The sequence below is a fragment of the Arachis duranensis genome, chromosome 9 (genome assembly GCF_000817695.3).
Source record: "Arachis duranensis cultivar V14167 chromosome 9, aradu.V14167.gnm2.J7QH, whole genome shotgun sequence".
In the NCBI taxonomy this organism is placed as follows: Eukaryota; Viridiplantae; Streptophyta; class Magnoliopsida; order Fabales; family Fabaceae; genus Arachis; species Arachis duranensis.
In genome coordinates this window covers 116,703,037-116,722,843 of record NC_029780.3, presented here as the reverse complement: position 1 = coordinate 116,722,843, position 19,807 = coordinate 116,703,037, and the positions used below count along the sequence as shown (strand labels likewise).

The following is a 19,807-nucleotide window of genomic DNA, read 5'->3' as shown; positions in this document are numbered from 1 at the left end:
AATCATTTTATATCAACACATTTAATCTTGAAAAATTATTAATATTTTATATTTTATATTTTTACGATATTTTTAATAATTTAATTTTGGTAATATAAAATCTGACATCGTAAATCCTTTACTTAAACGAACGAGTGAGTTGACCACTCAACTAATACAAATCAGTTAATATATTAAATAATTAAACTCATATAAGTAGGAATTAACTAACCCATGGCTTCTTCTCCATCTCCCTCACTCGTCGTTGACCAACTACTTTACATTTCCCCATTTGTTAAGCCACCTTTAGCTCTCTCCTCCACCTTGTTCACTACCTTTTTCTCTGATTTTCCATTTTCTCAAACTTCAAAATTGGATCACAGCCACCACCACAAGTTTTCCCTTGATTCCATTATTCCAATCTTAACAACACCAAATTCATATCATCTATGTCTCTTGTTCCATTTTCTACATAGAATCATCATCTCTTTGTAATCGCCAACCTGGGTCCCTTCTCCCCTTCTATTCCTTAGCAAAAATCTTAATAAAAACCAACCAATTATGTAATATTTTCCTCTTTCTACCTTAACATCTCCAAAAAAACCCCCAAAAATTACTTTTTTATCCCCAAATTTGAAAAATCATGTAGTGTTTAATCCTTAGGTGTATCACTATCCACTATTCTATCCAATCCTTATCATTTTTATCAGTTAAGTCTTTCTTTATTACCTTGTATTGAAAAGAAAAAAAAAAGAATGCCGGAATCGGAGACCGGGACGCCAACAGCGGCGTCTATGCCGGCGACGCCGGATACTCCGGGAGGGCCGCTGTTCACGTCGCTTCGAGTGGACTCGCTGACACACGAACCGTCGTTTACAATGGCGGGAAGGTGCGGCACGTGTTTGCCAGCTGCCATGAGTAAGAGCCATAGTTGCATCGCTGATTTCACTGTTGGTGTTCCAATGCCAAATGTGTCTCTCGCTCAAAAGGTACGTAATTAATTCACTAATTACCCACTAATCTTAATTTGGTGAAAACTTAGATGAAGTCGACTTTACGGTGAAGTTGCTATCTAAGAGTCGTTAGATGAAAATTTAGTCAAATCAATTAAATCATCTAACAACTCTCAGGTATCAACTTCACGTGAAGTCAACTGCACCTGAATTTCCACATCTTAATTTCTATATATTGTTGCATTTTCTCTTAATTAAGTGATTTCTAATGATAATAACTAAATTAAAAAATCTCAAAGATTAATAATTTTCATTTACATTAATCAATATTTTTAGTCAATAATTTCTAAGTGAAGTGCTTGAATGGGAGACTAATAATAATAAAATAATGCAAAATGTCTGTGTTTGGAGCCATGTGAACAATTAATCTTGAACAGACATGCATAGAACTGTTGTTGTTCATTATTATTATTGTTAAAATTGTTATCATGATTATTGTTTTGGTTTAAGGATATATATCTCTATGAATTATATTGATTGGGAATGTTTCATCAATAGTGTGGTTTTATAATTTCATCCAAATGGATAATTTTATTAAAACGTACGGTACGGTGTATATAACAAAAAGAAAAAACACGAATGTCAATATATATATTTTTTAGTGAGAATAAAAATATATTACTAAACTATATGAAAAGTTAAGATGAGAAAACATGAATCCAATAACTTTGATCTATTATAATATAAAAATAATGTTTACACAATATGATTAAGTTGTCTTACAACATTGATTGATAATGCAAACAGTTTTACACAATATGTACTATAAAGTATTAGAAAATATCTATTATTTTAATATATTATTAATATAACTTTTTCAATTATCATCCAACTATGCTATTATAAATGTGTCATGTTTTATCAAATTAAAAAAAGAAAAAAAAGAAGCGTGTGATGTAGTGAATGCCAAAGTAAACCGTTTCTATTACTGTTACAACGATAACGTCCAAATATATATTTAAATAATAATAATAATAATAATAATACAAAAACATCAGTATTTTTTTGTTTTGAATGTCATGTTATTTTGGTTTTTAATCCTTTCTATAAATATTTAGCTTTTAGTTCCACATTTTTTTATTTTCAAATAATTTTATGTGATTAATACTTACGGATGTAAGTGTTAATCCCTATAAATATAATAATAGAATATACGCTTGGTCTTACAAATATATATTAAATTAGTCATACAAAAAGAAGTGAAGTTACAAAAACAAATTTAAATTATTATATGCTTTTTGTCCCAATTAATAAGTATTTTTGGCTTTTTGCTTAACTAACAAAAGATATAAGCTACAATAACTAATTCCTTAATCTTTACGCCACACTTTAGTTTTAATTAAAAAGGACTATATCCAATTAATTTAATATGAAACGAAATTTAATTATTGATTGTTAAAATAAAATATTTTACATATTAATAATATGCAGTATTAAAATAAATGAACTAAAATTTGTAAATTATTTTATATATGTATGTGTGTGGGAGCTAGAGAGATTGTCATTTTCATATTTAAAACACAGAGTCAAATGAGTGTGGATCCATAACTCTCTCATCATGAACTCATTATCATCATCATCCATCAATCCCAGTCAAAAGAAAAGAGCTAGCCATTGCGTCCAATAAATGTCGAATTCACTTTTAAAATTTATTAAAATGTTTGTATTTTGACTTTTTTTTATTTAGATAAAATTTTTATAGAAATTAATTGAAGAATATCTTAAAAATATAAGTTAAAAAATTCAAACGATTTTTTACTCTTAATATAGTATTGATATACTTATTGATATACTTAGTACATTAGAATTTTAAAATTTTATTTTTTTATTAAATTTTGTATTTATTATATCTTTAAAATTATTCAAGGGTGCAGCAAGACCTTATTTTATTACTCATTACTCGTTTTGTTTTTAAATAATTTTCTATTTTCTAAATTTTGTTCATCCACAAATAAGTGTTTACTTAGCAAATTAATGTAACAATATTATTTTTTCTACTCAAACTCCTAAAGTAACAGATGAGAGAGCATAGATTAGTAAAATAATTAATAAAAAATAATTACTATCAGTGAAAATTTTCTAAAATTTTATTTTTCAATTTTTATAATTCTAACATATTTTTTAAAAATATACAAGTCTTAACAGCTAACACACCAAAAATATAGATGAGAACATAAAACTCATAAAAGTTGTGTTTAGTTCTATAAACAGGACAAGACAAGATATTGAAAATAAGACACAAAAATTAGTATTATTGTATTTTGTTTGATGATAAATTATAATAAATTATAAAAGTCTAATTTATTTTTTTTTATTCAAAAAATTGGAAAAAAATATAATTATAAAAAATTAATAAAAATAATAAAAAAATTTAAAAAATAAATTATATCTCTTATTAATGTCTTTGTCTTTTTTATCACAATAAATATAAAATATATTAATTTAGTATTTTTAAATATAATATTTTTATTTATATTTCATCTATTAAACATAATTGTATGTTTTATATATTTTTTTAATGTCTCATGCCTATATAGAAACACAGCCAAAAGGAACAAAAGGACAAGAAAATAATACAATCATCTAAAACTCACACTTACCTATTCATAAAACACATCTATCACATGAGCGAACATTAGGCCAATCACTTCCAGCATTGCTACTAACAATCACTCCCAAATATATCTCTAGGTCAATTCAGTTGGCTCTAACACATTTCAACAACTTAAAATAAAAAAGCATGTCAACAAAATTGACACTTATTTAAAAACGAAAAGAATATTATTTATGCTACATGCACCAATCATTCTATTAATAAAAAAGTTGTAGAGAATATTTTTTTTTTTTGACATAGAATATAATCTTTTGGATTATCTAATTCAATACGAGTTATGGATCATCCTAGTCTCATAGATTATTTAGAGTTTGGATCTTTATCATTTGATTTGTTGCATAGTAGTTATTTCGAGAATTACTTTAAACAGTGATTTAGACTTAAACGTGAGGTACATATTTTTTTTTTAAATAATATTCAATTTGTGAGTAGGGGTAAAACAAGGTCAGACGGCTTGCAGTCTGGCCTGTTATAAATAGGCACAGATTCAAACTCTTTTAAAAATCTTAATATGTTAATAAGTCAGGCTTAAACTCATTAATAAGTCTTGTTAGCCTGTCAGATCTGCTTGAGCCTATTAAAACATAATTAAATATATAAATAATTTTTTATTATTAATAAAATTATGAGATATTTTAGATTTATTATATTTTATTATAAATATTTTTGTATATTTTAAATAATTTAAAAAATTAAAAATTCTTATTGTGAGGAATGGTATGTGATGCTTAAGTTAACAAAGACTTTAAGTAGATTTATAGTAGATTGGGACTTGAATATATATGAGGATCTCAATATATTTATAGTAGAATCGATAATCATCTTTTAGAGTAGTTCCACCTTTGATGGTATATAACCGTATCTTTTTGTTAGAGAAGTTGTTGAGATCTCCCTTCAAAATTATTAGGAGATATTTTATGAGTCAGTTAATAAATAAGTAGAGCTGAACTACGTTATCATATCCGACATCTATGAGGTTGGGTAAGTATTGACTGAATCACATCACTTTGTAACTTCTTTTTCTTTTGTGGGGCGGTTAGTCCCTTTTATTTTGGAGTTGTTAAAATTGGGAGTGGATCCTCTCCAATGAAAAAAATTGAATGGTGTCAATTGTTAAATCTAATCCTTTATTACTCTCTCTCTCATATTTATTTTTTATCACACTTATAGAATTAAAGGTGAGAGATCATGCTTCATTTTCTCAAGTGTTGAAAAAACTGGAAAGGATCCATTTCCGTTAAAATCTCATATTTAAATATATGAGCATATTTATAAGAACAGTTAAAATTTTGCACACCAAATCAGACAAATAAGATCGAGCTAGGGGTGCACATGAGTCAGGTAAAATCGGGTTTGATGTGATTCAGACCCGACCCGAAATATACACCGGGTCTATTTATTAGACTCGAATCTGGCCCTAAACCCGATGAAACTAAAACACTTTCGGGTCACAATAATACCGGGTGAAAACCAAGCCGTTAATATTACATTACGTTGATACCTTCTTGTAAGCTAGCATGTAAAAATATCCAAATTTTCAAGACTCCAACCATTATTTAATATGATAAAATTCACTTAGAAAAATATAATAAGAACCAACGCTTCTTCAAAATTAAAGCATAACCACAATCATTACTAATATTGTCTAATAATACCAAATATTTAAATCAATACAAATAACACAATATTATGCATTCTAAACATAAAACATTAATTTATAATCTTATAATAATTAATAACACAAAATATTAAACTTTACAATACTTAAATTCCACATAAAAATAGTTATGGTCTATCCCTAATAACACAAAATATTAATTGGGTATGATAACTGGGCTACCGGGCTAATTTTGGGTGACCCGAACCATGGCCCGAATCCGATTCGAAATAATGATCGGATCTATCTTTAAAACCCTTATCCGACTCTAAATTCAATAAAATCACACCAAATTAACTCCTAAAATATTTGAGATTGGATCGGGTCGAATAATGTGTACCTCTAAATCAAGCACATCAAGTCGGACATAACTGATAATATAAATATGATATTTTTATATTTGTAAATTATTAATTGGACTTTTAATTATTTTAGACCTGATTCTCGTAATAAACCAGTGCATAAACAGTAGTCATTTTGTTCGTTTGAAAAAAAAATGTATTTCTAACAAGCAAAATTCTAATAATAATAATAATAATGTTTTTTCTTCCAAAGCAGATGGATTTTCTTAGCCGAATAGCCATCTCCCTTGACTATCTGTTCCTTGGTGTGGTTTAATTCAAAATTCAACTCAGCATTTTAGCTTTCCCATCTTCATCGATTGGGTCTCTTGCTAGTTGCTGCTACTATCTACTACTGTATTGCAATTGACCCGTTGACTTATTAGTTATTACTAGTAGCTTCTCTTTTTCTTCTTTTTTTATTTTTTAAAAATTTTAGGGGAGTTGAGTAGTCACTTTCCTTTGACCTCTTATGCATTTAGGTCGGCACTGATTTTCTATCCTTTGACTTTTTGTGTTTGCTAATTGCTACTAGCCTTCTTCTCATTCTTCAATTCGAGGTCTTTTTTCATTGGTCTCATCGGCCACACCCAAGACCCAACATTTACTACTCTTTGACTTCATTACTTGCTAAATAATAATGATTGAGATGTATTATTATATTAAGTTATACGAATTTAAAATTAATTTTTCAAATTATTTTTAATTAATTATATTAATTTGCTAATTAAATAGTTATTATTTGTGAAACAAACGTTTTAAGGGTGGATAGTTATTTTCAAACACAAAATATATATTCTCAGAAATGCTAATCGATTCAAGAATTCTTTTGTTGATTTCCCCGGCCAAACCCTTGTATTAAATTTTTAGAATTTTAATAAAATTGTTCTTAGGATATTTGTCAAAAATTAAAAAAAATATTAATAGGAAAGATAAGATATCAAATACATTAAAAGTTACTTTCTCTGTAAGTAATTTCCTCTTTTATATTCTCAATAAGAGTCAAAGGGCATTGATTAATAAGCAAACATTAAAGGAAAAAAAAATTCAAAGTTCATTCGGTTTGTATTTTTATTTATTTTTTTAATATTTTAGGTTTTTTAAGTTTTATATATAAAAAAATATGAGATAAAATCAGAAAATAAAAATTTTTTTTTTTTTACTATTTTTTATTAAAAATCCTAAAAGTAGAATATAATAAAAATAAAAATAAAAAACGCAAATTAAATGCACATTTTTTATCTTTATTTATTACTTGATATTTTCATCTGAGATGGATAGTATTTTTCATTTGATATGCTTATAAATTAGTATAGTTAAAGATTAAATATAAAAAATAGTTAAAATAGTGATAATATATGATGAGTTTTAATAACAAATATTTTTAGATCACTTGTTAGTTAAGAATACAAAAACAAATTTTTAGTAAAACGAAAAACAAGTTTTAAGATATTAAATAAATAAATAATTTTTTGTTTAAAAGATGTTTTCTTTTTTTTTGTTAACTTTAATAGTACTATACTCTTGATTCTTTATTTTAAGTTATCCTCAAGTTGAAGTAACGAGACCATTAATGGACTGAGCAAGAATTCAATGAGGCGGTCATATGCAATTACTAAAACTATTTGAAATTATCCATAAATTTTTTAAAATATATTGTATTTATTAAACTGAAAAATTTAAAAATTTATGCTAATTTTAGCCTTATCCTTCAATGTGATTAAATTGAGTTAAAATAGGATAACAATTCATATAAAAATATCTTTATATAAATATTATAATTAAAAAATATTATATGATAATTTAATTCAATATATTAAATTATTTAATATTTTTTAATTATTATCTTTATATAAAAACAACCAACTTGAGTTGGTCGAATAATCAACTCACTTGTTTATTTAAGTAAGTGTTATAGCTAGATTCAAATTTTGCATTATGAATATAATAACTCATTGATCAATAATAGACCCTTAAATAGAGTTTATTTGCGGTTGATTAGTATTTGGTCTCCTGAAGAGATACTATAAGCAACAACAAAAAATGAGTAAATAGTCAAATTCGTCCCTAAGGTAGCGTTTGTTTTGTAGTACTGGGACAGAGATTGAGAGACTGAGACACAGTATCATGTTTGTTGGCTCAGAGATTGGTACTAAAATTTTTGTCTCTGTCCTCAAAATTTCAGTATTTCAGTACCTCCAAAATGTAGGGACACAGGGGACTGATATTTTTTAGAAACAGAGACTGAAACTTTAATAACATTTTATACCTAAAATATTCTCATTTTAATTAATTAATTCCAATTTTATCCTTTATGCAAATTAAATTAGAGTTTTATTCTTATTTCAATTTTTGTCTCTCACTTGGCACCAAACAGAATACTAAAACTTATTTCAGTCTCTGTCTCTCAGTCTGAGTCTTTCGGTATATGTCTTTCCACCAAACGCTACCTAAAAGATCATTCATTCTCTAAATTGGTTCCAAACTTTTTTTAATTAAATTCATTCTTCAAATATTTTAAGTTAATCACATTAATCCTTTCTCACTTCTTTTATTAATGAGATCAAAATTTGCTGATATGGCATGTTAAGTAACACCATAAACTAGTAGTTCTAATCTTCAGCTAATGTCATAAATTTATGAAATTAGATTAAATCAACCCCTAAATTAAGGAATTTCAATGCCTCAAATTTTTTTCTCAATTAGATTTTGATTTGATCTAATTTCATAAATTTATTATATTAATAATAAAAATGATAAAAAAAATTAACATGATTAATTTAAAATTTTTGAAGGATAAATTTAATTCAAAAAATATTTTTAGAAATCACTTTAAAAATGGATAATCATTTAAAAACTAATTTGAACTTTAAATAAAAAAAATCTTTACTTTAAGACAAATTTGTTATGAATAATCACGTAAATCTTTATATATATATATAATGTTTTATGATGTTTTTGTATTTTATAAAATTTTAAAATTTATATGTCTATATATCTTCTATGATGTTTTGTATCATATCAATGTTATAGGTCATGAATACTCACTTAAAACAATAAAAATGTAAAAAACCAGGGAAATGAACCTTCAAATATTATGAAGGTACGGTAGAGGAATTAAAAATTCGTATATAGTCTAATAGTAATAAGAGAGAGTGACATGGGTTTGAAGAAAATGATGATAATATGAGAAGTGTTATTGATGAAGATATAAAAAAATGCAAAACAGGTTGGAGCAGAGTTTGTTGGAACATTCATACTGATATTTGCAGCAACAGCAGGGCCCATTGTGAACAACAAGTACAACGGAGCAGAGACTCTAATGGGCAACGCAGCATGCGCCGGCCTCACCGTCATGTTCATAATCCTCTCCATTGGCCACATCTCCGGCGCCCACCTAAATCCATCCCTCACCATCGCCTTCGCCGCGTTTCGCCACTTCCCATGGACTCATGTCCCTGCCTACATTGCCGCACAAGTCTCTGCCTCCATTTGCGCCTGCTTTGCTCTCAAGGGCGTTTACCACCCTTACCTCTCCGGCGGCGTCACCGTGCCTTCTAACATCACTGTTGGCCAGGCCTTTGCCACTGAATTCATCATCACTTTCATTCTCATGTTTGTTGTAACTGCCGTTGCCACTGATACTCGTGCTGTTGGAGAGTTGGCTGGTATAGCTGTTGGTGCCACTGTTTTGCTCAACATTCTCATTTCAGGGTACGTTCGTAATTATGGAACCTTTCATTTCTTTACTTTCTGATTCATTCATTCATTTACGATTTTTTCTTTACATTTAAACTAATTCTCTATTTTTTTAAGCTAAAAATGTTCACTCCTAGTATTTTTCGTAATTTGAAAAAATAAAAAATTTCCTTTTATTTTGTTCTATTGAAGTTATTAGACCAAGTGGAGCTTAAGGGACGATGAGTCAGCTTGTAAACCAGTTATTAGTAGTTAGAAACTGATTGAGCTAGTGGTAGTTAGCAATTAACCGTTTTTCCATTCTGTTAGATGACGTGTCAGTAGGTTAAGTTAATTAACTCCTAAGTGAAATTATAAGATAGCACTAACTTGTAGTATGTATAACAATATAAGGGAATATTTAAAATTATTTTATATCACATAACATCTATAATTTCATACTCATAATATTTATAATTATATATTTATTACATTTAAAATTATACAAGTATTCTAAATAAAATAATTATAGACTGTTTTAACTGATTTTTTATTGGCACTGAACATTATTGAAGAAAAAATCACTCTTATTTGTAAGTGCGATCCACCATTATTATGCAAAACTGTGTTGATTTTCTGCTATTTTTTAGTCATGCAGCAACTCTTAGCTTGAAACATCAAATTCTTCTCACTTGATGAAGAATTTGACAAAAGTAGAGCAAAAATACTTTAGAATGTGAAGGTATCACTTGATCATTATCAAAAATCAATTTATGCATCCACTTGATACAAACATTTATATAATAAACTTAGAAGATAGATTTATTTTGTCTATTTTTAAAAATCTTTTTGAGGATTTCGTTTTTTCTCATAGCATTAAGAAATAAAGGTGAATGTATGTGTTGAATAATTGGTTAGGCCAACAAGCGGCGGTTCCATGAATCCGGTTCGAACGTTGGGTCCAGCGGTAGCGGCAGGGAATTACAAACACATATGGCTGTACTTGGTGGCGCCAACACTGGGTGCCCTTGCAGGCGCCGGCGTTTATACGCTGGTTAAGCTGCAGGAAAGCGATGCTCAGCCGCCGCGACAGACTAGGAGCTTCCGTGACAGGGCAGGCTAGCCTATCAATCACATATACACATGCTGCTACCTCCCCCTCCCTTTTTGTTTCATATTATTAGGACCACATATATATTAAATAAATAAAATGTGTGGGGGGATCCTTGGTTAATTATGCTATGTTTAGTTATGTGAAATTAAGTGTGTATGGTGTGCATCTCAGATCCATGGAAAAAAAAAATGATAAGATACTAAGAAGAGGAAAAAAAAAACAAAAAACAAAAAAGAGTGTATGGTGTGTTTTGTTTTGCGTTATCATTCACGCTAATGGGCGTGAAGCGTGATTTGACTATGTCATGCTTGTATTGTAGTTTGATTCAGTTATAGTAAGAACTACTGTTGTGTCTATCCTCTAAATTTTAACTTTTTATTTTAAAAGATCAAGTGTGATTATTTTTATAATAATTTGTTCTTTTTTTATTTATAAAATAAATAATAAAAAATCACATTAAAAGATTTAAATTTATTTTAAAATTAAATTTATGACTAAAAATAATAATAAAAAATAATAAATTCTCATTTTGTGCATCCACACGTCGGTGCATCTGATTTTGTGCTTATCCGATTTTATTTTTAAACAATTATAAAATTTAAATGTTGAAATTGAACCTATGGATTTGTGTCGTGTTTGAAAAAAAATTATATGCACTGAAATCGGACCCTCATTTCATATTCTTTTTCATCCCTCAACAAATCTCATCATCCAATTTATTTAATAATAATTTTAAAAAATTAACACTATATTAAAAAAATACTAATAATTTCAATAATAATAATAATAATACATAACATACAATCTATATTAAAAAAATTAGCCTTTTTCTTTAAGTATTTAGGTCTGTATTTTTTTTAAGCGGCAGGGTTGGAAGAGGAAAAAGAAGAAAAAAAATAATGAATATGTGTTTCGAATAATGTTTTTTGTTCTCAATATTTTGAATTATTTCAATTTTTACCCTTAAGTTTTTGGATGGGATAAGAATAAATACAGAAAAAAAATGACAAATGATTGACGCTTAAAAAATATAAGAGAATAGATAAAATTAAAATAATAATTCTTAAAAATAAATACATCTGAAAACATTAAAAAAATATTGGCCAAAAGAACACTTTACCCTTAAATAAATTATTTAATTTGACGGATGGAGAAAAATTTTAGTTAATCAAATGATGATAATTTATGCTTGATTATATTATATTATTTTCGGTTTAATTTGTTATCATTAGTTTCAATTATGTTTAAGTATCAATACTTTAATTATATATAAGCAATAGAAGCTAACATCAATCAAATGAAGTAAATGGTATAAAACAATTCCCATATAATTTTTTAGTAATATATTGTGATTAAAGGTTCATATATTTGGCTAATACATAAAAAAAATGAGATCAAAAGTTAAATGTGTGTAGATTATGTGGAAAGATATTTTTTAGTAGGAGAGAAATATCTTTATCTTTTTAAAGGATAACATAATATTATTGCACAGATCAGAGCACTCTGGATCCATATTAGATTTTTTGTTGTAATGTTATTATTTTTGGACAACTAGCTTTTGTTTTAATTCTTTTAACCTGTATTTAGTCATTGTTGATTAATACCATTATATCATATAATAACTTATTATGAAAAACTCAACTAGCATTATTATATCATTGCGTTTTATTGTCAAGAATTCGTCAAATTCAAGAGGTAGGCAAGGCTAACCAAAATAATTAACTATCGTATAATTAACAACATTATTATTTTTGTACCATGAGAAAATTTATTAAATTTGTAGTTAGATTTTTATATTTATTTATTTTTATTTAAGTCTCTATCATGATAAAAATATTAGAACTAACAAAATATTCTGTTAAACTATACAGAATATTTAATTAAGTATCATGTATATTCATTTTATTTAATAAAATATTTCGTTAATTTCAACATTTTTGTCGTTACAAGAACTTGATTATAAAATCTAAGATGGTATAAGAATTCAATCAAAAAAATATATAAGAACTAATTAAATTTTTTTACTAAAAACAATTAAATTTTTTGTTTATATATTGGTATGTATACTTGTAACTCTTGGTATAAGGAGGAGACACGAATTAAATTAAGCGAAGAATAATATTCCATATAATGGCATTAAGGAATATTTTAAGTTTATATAAAGCCAGATCTATCTATGGTAAACTTGAGAGATAATTGGCATATAAAAAAAAGAGAGACAAATGGCTAAGAATAATGGTATGAGTGGTATGAGACATGCAATTGCAATATTGGCAATCGGAATAGTTGTTTTTTCAGTGATTGGTGAATCCTATAACAGTTGGATTTCATCTAATTATATTGCATCTAAGTTGAACAATTGTATCGAGCAATGCAGGCAACAGTATTCATATAGTCACGAAAAGAGGCAAACATGCATTATGAGCTGTTGTGTTTCCGAATGTCATTTGCTCGAACCCACTGATCCCAAAAGATTCAGGAAATGCGTCGAGAAACTTTATGCCAAGTATGTCCATGTAAGTTAATTAGCAAAAATAAAAATATTACTTGCGAATTAAACTCCTAAAACTCAACGACACCGTATTGTGTTTATATATTAGGGACAAATTAGTCATTTGAACAACTCATCTATAGCGTGACACTTAATGTCATCACTCTAACGCGAACCCTAATCAAGTTTTTGGTTTAACTTGACGTGAAGTTGATATCTGAGAGCCATTAGATGATTTGACTGATTTGATTAAATTTTTATCTAACGGCTCTCAAATATCAACTTCACGGTAAAATCGATTTCACCTGAGTTTTTACCCAAATTTTTTTTACATTTTACTAGTGAATTTTACAAAGAGAAATGCTAGGGGGCAATAATTTTTGTAATTTGTAACCATCAAATAGCCATCAATGATGATTTTAATGGTGTGAGATTGGTGTGAGATTTCATCCAGTAGCTCACTTTTCTTTGCTGGTTACATGCTGGTCAGAATTTAATAAAATTGTTGACCCTAGACTTTTCTTTTTACAAAAAAGTTATGCTGTTTCACCTAAATAACTTATAACTCATTAACCTTAAAATTTACCCCCACCTTGCTAATTTTAAGACCTGTAATCTTTTTCTTATAATGAGTTATAACCTGACTTTAATTGTACCATTATTCCAATTTGTATATCAAAATTTTAGAACTTTACTCATTCACAACTATGTTTATATTTACATGAAAAATAGTTTTAGAATTATGAAAAATATTAATTTAATATTGGGCATTGAGAGAAATAATTGAATAATTAAAAAATTATTGCTGTAATATATTATTATTTATTATTTTTTTTGTTTCTCACGGTATTCTCTAACATGGCAGACTAAGGACTAATCTGTCGCAGATCAGAACTTTATTTAAAGATTTACTGCTGGTCAATGGGTTGGAATTCAAATCGAACACTTATTTAAGTGGACTAGTGACTTAACTACTAAATTGACCCAACTTAATTTTATTATTTATGTTATTACATATATATTTACAATAATAAATTCCGTGTAAACTGACATACAACCGTTTTTTTTGTTATGAACGTAACTCGCAAATAATTTAAACATTGCCTTTATCTATGACTACCAAGCAAACCCAACAGAGAGCAAAAATTACAATGAATTAGTCCTTAATCTATCGGATTGGAAGATATCGTAGACAACAAAAAAAAACGCCTAATGCAGTTCGCTCAAACAAAATAAAATAATTCATTAAATAATAATATTTAATTCTAGTTAAACATGTTATTCTTTTTAACTGCCCTGCAAAGAAGAGAACAAAAACTGTCCTATATTCTGATACAAATAATAGAAAGAAAAAAAAAAACGTTAAGCAGCATAGCAAAACCCTTCGTCAAATTTAAGAGGTAGGCAAGGCTAACCAAAATAATAAACTATCCTATAACAATATTATTTTTGTACAATAAGAAGTTATTATTTTGTTTGTTTATATAGTGGTATTTATACTTGTAGCTCTCGGTGTAAGGAGGAGAAACAAATTAAATTAAGCGAAGAATATTCCATATAATGACACTAAGCAATATTTTTTAAGTTTATATTAAGTCTAATCCATGGTAATTAACTTGAGAATTGCAATGTTGGCGATGGGAATAATTGGTTGTTCAGTCATTGCTGAATCCTATAACACTATTCTTCAAGAATCTTGGATTTCATCTTATTATATTGCATCTTGATTTAAGAAAAAAGCTCTTTCGCTTTTTATGAGATTTTAATTTTCTTTAGAAAAATGAATAATTGAAAAAAGTAGCATCTTATACGTGTAACTATTCAAAGAACATTTTAAGCTAATTGTGATGCTTGAAAGTATTTTTTTTTTGTCTATACTTTCTCCCAATTCAACAAGTCGACTTGATTTTTGAATTCTTATGTTATGATCGATTTTTATCTTTTCATAATGTTAGCATAATTAATTTTGATCAAATCTGTAATTGATCTTTGCTTCAATTATCCTATTTAAGCTTCTCTAAGGCAATAGTAATTATTTAGACAACAACTATATATATATATATAAGCAATTCACAATACTGTTTATTTTTTATATGATTTAATTATTCTATTGGTCCTTATAGTTTTGCGAAAATTTTAGTTAGATTCCTATACTTTTTTTCTTTTTAATTGGATCCATGCACTAATTTTTTTTTTTTTCAATTAAGTCCCTTTTAGTAGTAATTGGTTTAATTTTATAGAACTCAACTAAAAAAAAAATTGGTACAAAAACCTATATAAAAGAAAAAAAAAGTGTAGAGACTCAATTAAAAAAAATTTAATGCAAAAACTCAATTAAAAAAAAATATAAAAATTTAATTAAAAATTTCACAAAACTATAAGGACCAATAGAGTAATTAAACATTTTTATATTTAAAACTATTGTATACAATCCCATCCTTATTTAAATTTTTCCAATCATAACATCAGTTTAGTTCTTACTTAACTATGTTAGAGCCAGAAAATTAACAAGATATTGCAAATAACATAACTAGTAATTCTCAATTTCATTCACCATCTCAATCCCCAGAGAGAGGGATTGATCATTGTCTCATTGATAAGCAACTATATTAGTAAAAACAGGAAAAAAAAATGACAAAAATTCATCACACATTGTCAGTGATTATATTATTTACAAATATAACACTGCATATGATCATGCCATTAGAGGTTGTTATTGAATAAATACTACTAATTAAGATTAACTTGACTAAGAAGGTAATTATATGAAGGATGCCACAATTTCATCTTCAGAAACATTGCCTTCTGAATCCAACAAAGCAGGCTTTGTCAACCAATATTGCTGAAACCTCTGCCTTGCATATTCTTTGTAGTCAAAGTCAATTTTATTAACATAACTCTGCAAAACAAAACAAAACAAAACATGCATACATAAATCAATAATAGGCATAAATCATAATTAGCACACACTAAAATTAAGATTTTGTTTTGGAAAAACTTACAGAAATGAGCCCCCACAAACCCCAGAATAGATGGTTTGCAAGAGTGTATTTCTCTGTAGTGTTGAGTAGTTGCTCCACTTTAGTTTTGCTTGGCTTCTTTCCTGTGTACAAAGATCCACAAAACAAATTTTACAAACATGTTCAAGTTCTGATAACTTTGGAATTCTAATTGCTAGTATTGATTCTAGAAAGAATAGGTTGGTGGATGAACCTTCTGAATTCAGATAGACTCGAATAAAGCGTTGGCGCTCCTCTAGTCCTGCCATAAAAATGTCAAAATTGTATCAGCAAAAATCTTGCTAGAATTCATAATAATAACTCGAGAACAAACTTGACACAATCTAATCTAAAAACCTACCAGGATATTTACTGTAGTCCAGAACATGAGGGGTGTCCGTGTGGTAATCGGCCGCCATTTCGCAGAAATGATTCGCCAAGTCATAAGCAACAGGATTGTAACTTGCATATTCATAATCCTATATAACATGGAAAATAAGATAAAGATTAATACCAAGTTCAAATCATATAAAAAATAACATAAGAAATGGGGAAAAAAAGGAGAGAAATTTGAAGATAACTTACAATGATAGTTATTGCCCTTGTCTCTATTTCCATCATTATGTTACCATATTGAAGGTCATTGTGACAGAAACCAATCTCTTGATATCCTTCACATAACTTCTTCTCAAGCATATTTATTTCCTCATCTAGTTTGTCCAAACCAAAGTTTTTGATATCCTTAGCAGAGCACAAACTCTTGGCTTGACTAAGCCAATTCCTGGTAATAACAACATAGGGGAGAACACTTTAGAATTTTGATTATGCATAGCTATAATAATTCTAACACCTTAACTTCAGAAATCTATGTTTACCTTAGTCTCTGCCATAGCTGAATCTTCTTAGGACCCGGCATGTGAAGCGAATGGAACTCTCTCATCTTAGAGGCTATCAAAGGAGATATTTCCGGGTTCCGGAGGTCGGCAGCTGAGAGAGTCTGGAAGGAGAAGAAAAACAGCACATTATACACAATACTTATGCTACAAATGCAAATAATATTGCTTTTTTTAATCAAATTATACATATTCTTTTTTACTTCTAGAAAGACTTGATGAATCAATTTCAATCCACTGCGAATTTCAGTGTCATCAATAGCTAATGAAAAGGACTAATCATACAGAAATATCGGAAATGTTTGGTAACCAAAGAAAATCGGCCAAAAACAGTCATAACTTACTTTATTTAGTATTTATTAATTGTTGCGACAATTAATGAATGCTAAATAAGGCAAGTTCTGACTGTTTTTTTTTTTGTCTACCTAGCATTACTCAATATAGTTTGTATTCACTTCTGGAACTCAAATAGAGGAATGAAGTGCCTAGTTCAAAGGGAGATACTATTACATTCATTTGCATATTTTGAAGGAAGTATAAGTGGAAACCTTAGTTCCTAAATTACTTAATTGCTTTGATAATCTAATATTATAGTATAAATGAATATGAATGAAATAGAAACCAAGTCAAAAAGACTTCCAAGTCTGATAATTCCATATTTGCTCAACACTTTTAAGATACCCTTCAATTCATGTAAGCAAATTGGTTTAGTAATTAGTATAATACCACAAACAGAAATATCAATCAATCAGGGAAGGAATAAGAATAAGAAAAAAGAGGCACCTTTGCTAAAAAAAAAAAAGAAAGAAAAAAAAAAGAATCAGCTTGAGAATCTGATCTCATTCTAGTGATTCAGCACCATCCAATTAAATATCTTCTTTTGGGTCAAGCATTCAATTTAATATCTTCAAGATGCTTCAAAATTATTGATCCAAAAACAATTAATAGGCAATGCTAACCATTCTTTGCTAAAAGGAAAATGGGAATAAAGTCAGAAAATGGCGAATTCAGAACAAAATTAAAAGCTATTTGACTACTACAGAATAAAGTAAAATGGACTAGTAATTCCCATTATTCATTAACTTTGAAATTGAGCATATGTTCTTCAAAGCTCAAACATTAGATTATAATTATTGCAAGTTGCAACCAAATTTATGCATTTAATTTTTTAAGGGTATAATGAAACTTATAATAATATCTTGATATTTTCAATGTTTTCTATACCCCTTCAAAAAGGAATTTATTAAAAAGTAAAAATTAGGCTGTGTGTGGACATGTTTGATTTCTTTTGGGTATGGATGTTTTTTTCCACCTAAAGACACTGTTTAATTGAAATATTATTAATATTATAATATATTTTTTTAATATTAAAATTGTAGAAATATAATTTCTATTCAGGAGAGTATCATCATTGGAAAGATGTCCAACCATCAAATATCACCCCTGAAAAGAGTGATAATGTTTTCTAGTGCAGAATATAAAGTCAAACTTTCTCCAACTTTTCAGCAATTCCCCAATATCTTTAGCAAAATTTCCAAGGATAAAGTTCGAAAGAAAACATAAATTAACTCCAACTTGTATGACTGACTAAGCTCAAAACTCAAATATAACCATCAATCTAAACCTCATACACTATACTTTTTACTTTCTAAGGATGCTGATACCCTACTATGGCTTTGCAAGTATAAAAAAGTTATATAAATATTAAAAAATGAATTATTCTTACATCAATAAAAATTAGAACAATTACCCAGAAATATTTATTTCTATTAGACAATAAACTCTCATCTAATTTGATTAGTTTAATCATTAAAATAACTATTTTAAAATTTTTAAAATTGTTTTCAAAATTATTTTAACTATCAAGTGGACAAGACTTTGTTGTTATTGTTAATTCAGAGATTATTTTAATATTTTTTAAACTCTCTGTTCACTTTTCAAATCAAACTAGACTATATTATCTTGTCCTGTCTTGTACTATTTTATGTATTTTAAAATTAAAAGATTAAAGTGCTTAATTTTAAAAATCTCAAACACTATTATTCTAAAAATTATTAGTAGACTCAATCTCCACAAACATAAAAGTCTTCCAAATAAAAACATGTCATTGGATGATTGACTTATCATATTCTTTGCATCATAATTAATCTCAACACCCAACATGTTATAAAAATTATTAGAAAAAAAGATTAAAAGTAAACAAAAATAATAATAAAAAAGAAGATTATTATGACAAACCTTAGCATGAATGAACTCTTCAACTCTGCCAGAGGTGAACCTTCCAAGAAGCCTTGGACCCTGTCCATGATTTGAGATGCACTCAAAGGTTCGAATTTCTTCTTCTCTGTTGAAGAAAACCTCAACACCTTCGCCATACAATCGAACCAAAACCTTCCTCAAACCGCCTCCACCATTTCTGGTTGGCCAATTTACTTGGAAAACCTCATTGGTCATTGCACCTTTCAGTGGAATCACCTGCAAGTTGTTCAAATCTTCGATCACATCACCCAAATCGGAAGCCACAGCTGCAAGAACTTCCATCATCTCTTCTTGGGAAGCGCACCCCTTCAACAATTCGATTGTCTTTATGGCCATTCTTGATTGCGAAGAAGGAAGAAAAAACAGAGAGCTCTTTTTCAAAACAGGGGAAGCTGAAAAAAACAGAGAGATAGATATGATGAAGTTATTAGTGGTTTCCATGCATGCACGATAAAAATCAGAAAAAAGATTCAAAATTTGAGGACCCAATTGAGAGAAAATAGCATAATTGTATGACCCTTTAACTGATTATTGAAAATTCAAAGGAGGACAAAAAAAAAAGAGAGTACCATAGAGTTTTTTTATGGGGAAACTCACCTGAGGAAAACAGGGGAAACTGTTGTGACACAAAAATGGAGATTTGAAGTTTGAAGCTTTGAAAGCAACCTTGTGCAAGTGAAGATTGCGTGAAAGAGACCAAAAAAGTTTTTGTTTTGGGAATTGGGTTGTTGAAAAAAAGAGTAAAAGGTAAAAAAAAAAAAAAGCAGGA

The 19,807-nt window shown here is 28.0% G+C and overlaps 2 protein-coding genes across 2 annotated transcripts; one reads left to right on the top strand and one right to left on the bottom strand.

Annotated features, from left to right (window-relative positions):
- The first annotated feature begins 223 nt into the window (after positions 1–223).
- LOC107467882 (probable aquaporin NIP5-1) lies at positions 224–10,581 on the top strand. Its single transcript, XM_016087102.3, has 3 exons — positions 224–968; positions 8,834–9,318; positions 10,201–10,581. Exons 1-3 carry the CDS (start codon positions 735–737, stop codon positions 10,403–10,405), a joined length of 924 nt encoding a protein of 307 aa, XP_015942588.1. The 5' UTR covers positions 224–734; the 3' UTR covers positions 10,406–10,581.
- Positions 10,582–15,385: 4,804 nt separating this feature from the next.
- On the bottom strand, positions 15,386–19,807 carry LOC107467863 (probable choline kinase 1). Its single transcript, XM_016087079.3, has 8 exons — positions 19,636–19,807; positions 19,018–19,430; positions 16,762–16,883; positions 16,472–16,667; positions 16,248–16,365; positions 16,101–16,148; positions 15,890–15,990; positions 15,386–15,786 (listed from the first exon to the last, which is right to left on the bottom strand). The coding sequence occupies exons 2-8, from the start codon at positions 19,372–19,374 to the stop codon at positions 15,649–15,651; spliced, it is 1,080 nt and encodes a 359-aa protein (XP_015942565.1). The 5' UTR covers positions 19,375–19,430; positions 19,636–19,807; the 3' UTR covers positions 15,386–15,648.

Bases quoted from the DNA above. Each gene is read 5' to 3' on its own strand.
- LOC107467882 (XM_016087102.3), top strand. From the start codon at position 735: ATGCCGGAATCGGAGACCGGGACGCCAACAGCGGCGTCTATGCCGGCG. The intron at 969-8,833 runs GTACGTAATTAA...AATGCAAAACAG, and splicing joins ATGTGTCTCTCGCTCAAAAG to GTTGGAGCAGAGTTTGTTGG. The intron at 9,319-10,200 runs GTACGTTCGTAA...ATAATTGGTTAG, and splicing joins CTCAACATTCTCATTTCAGG to GCCAACAAGCGGCGGTTCCA.
- LOC107467863 (XM_016087079.3), bottom strand. From the start codon at position 19,374: ATGGCCATAAAGACAATCGAATTGTTGAAGGGGTGCGCTTCCCAAGAA. The intron at 16,884-19,017 runs GTTTGTCATAAT...TTCTCCTTCCAG, and splicing joins AAGAGTTCATTCATGCTAAG to ACTCTCTCAGCTGCCGACCT. The intron at 15,787-15,889 runs GTAAGTTTTTCC...TTTGTTTTGCAG, and splicing joins GTTTGTGGGGGCTCATTTCT to AGTTATGTTAATAAAATTGA.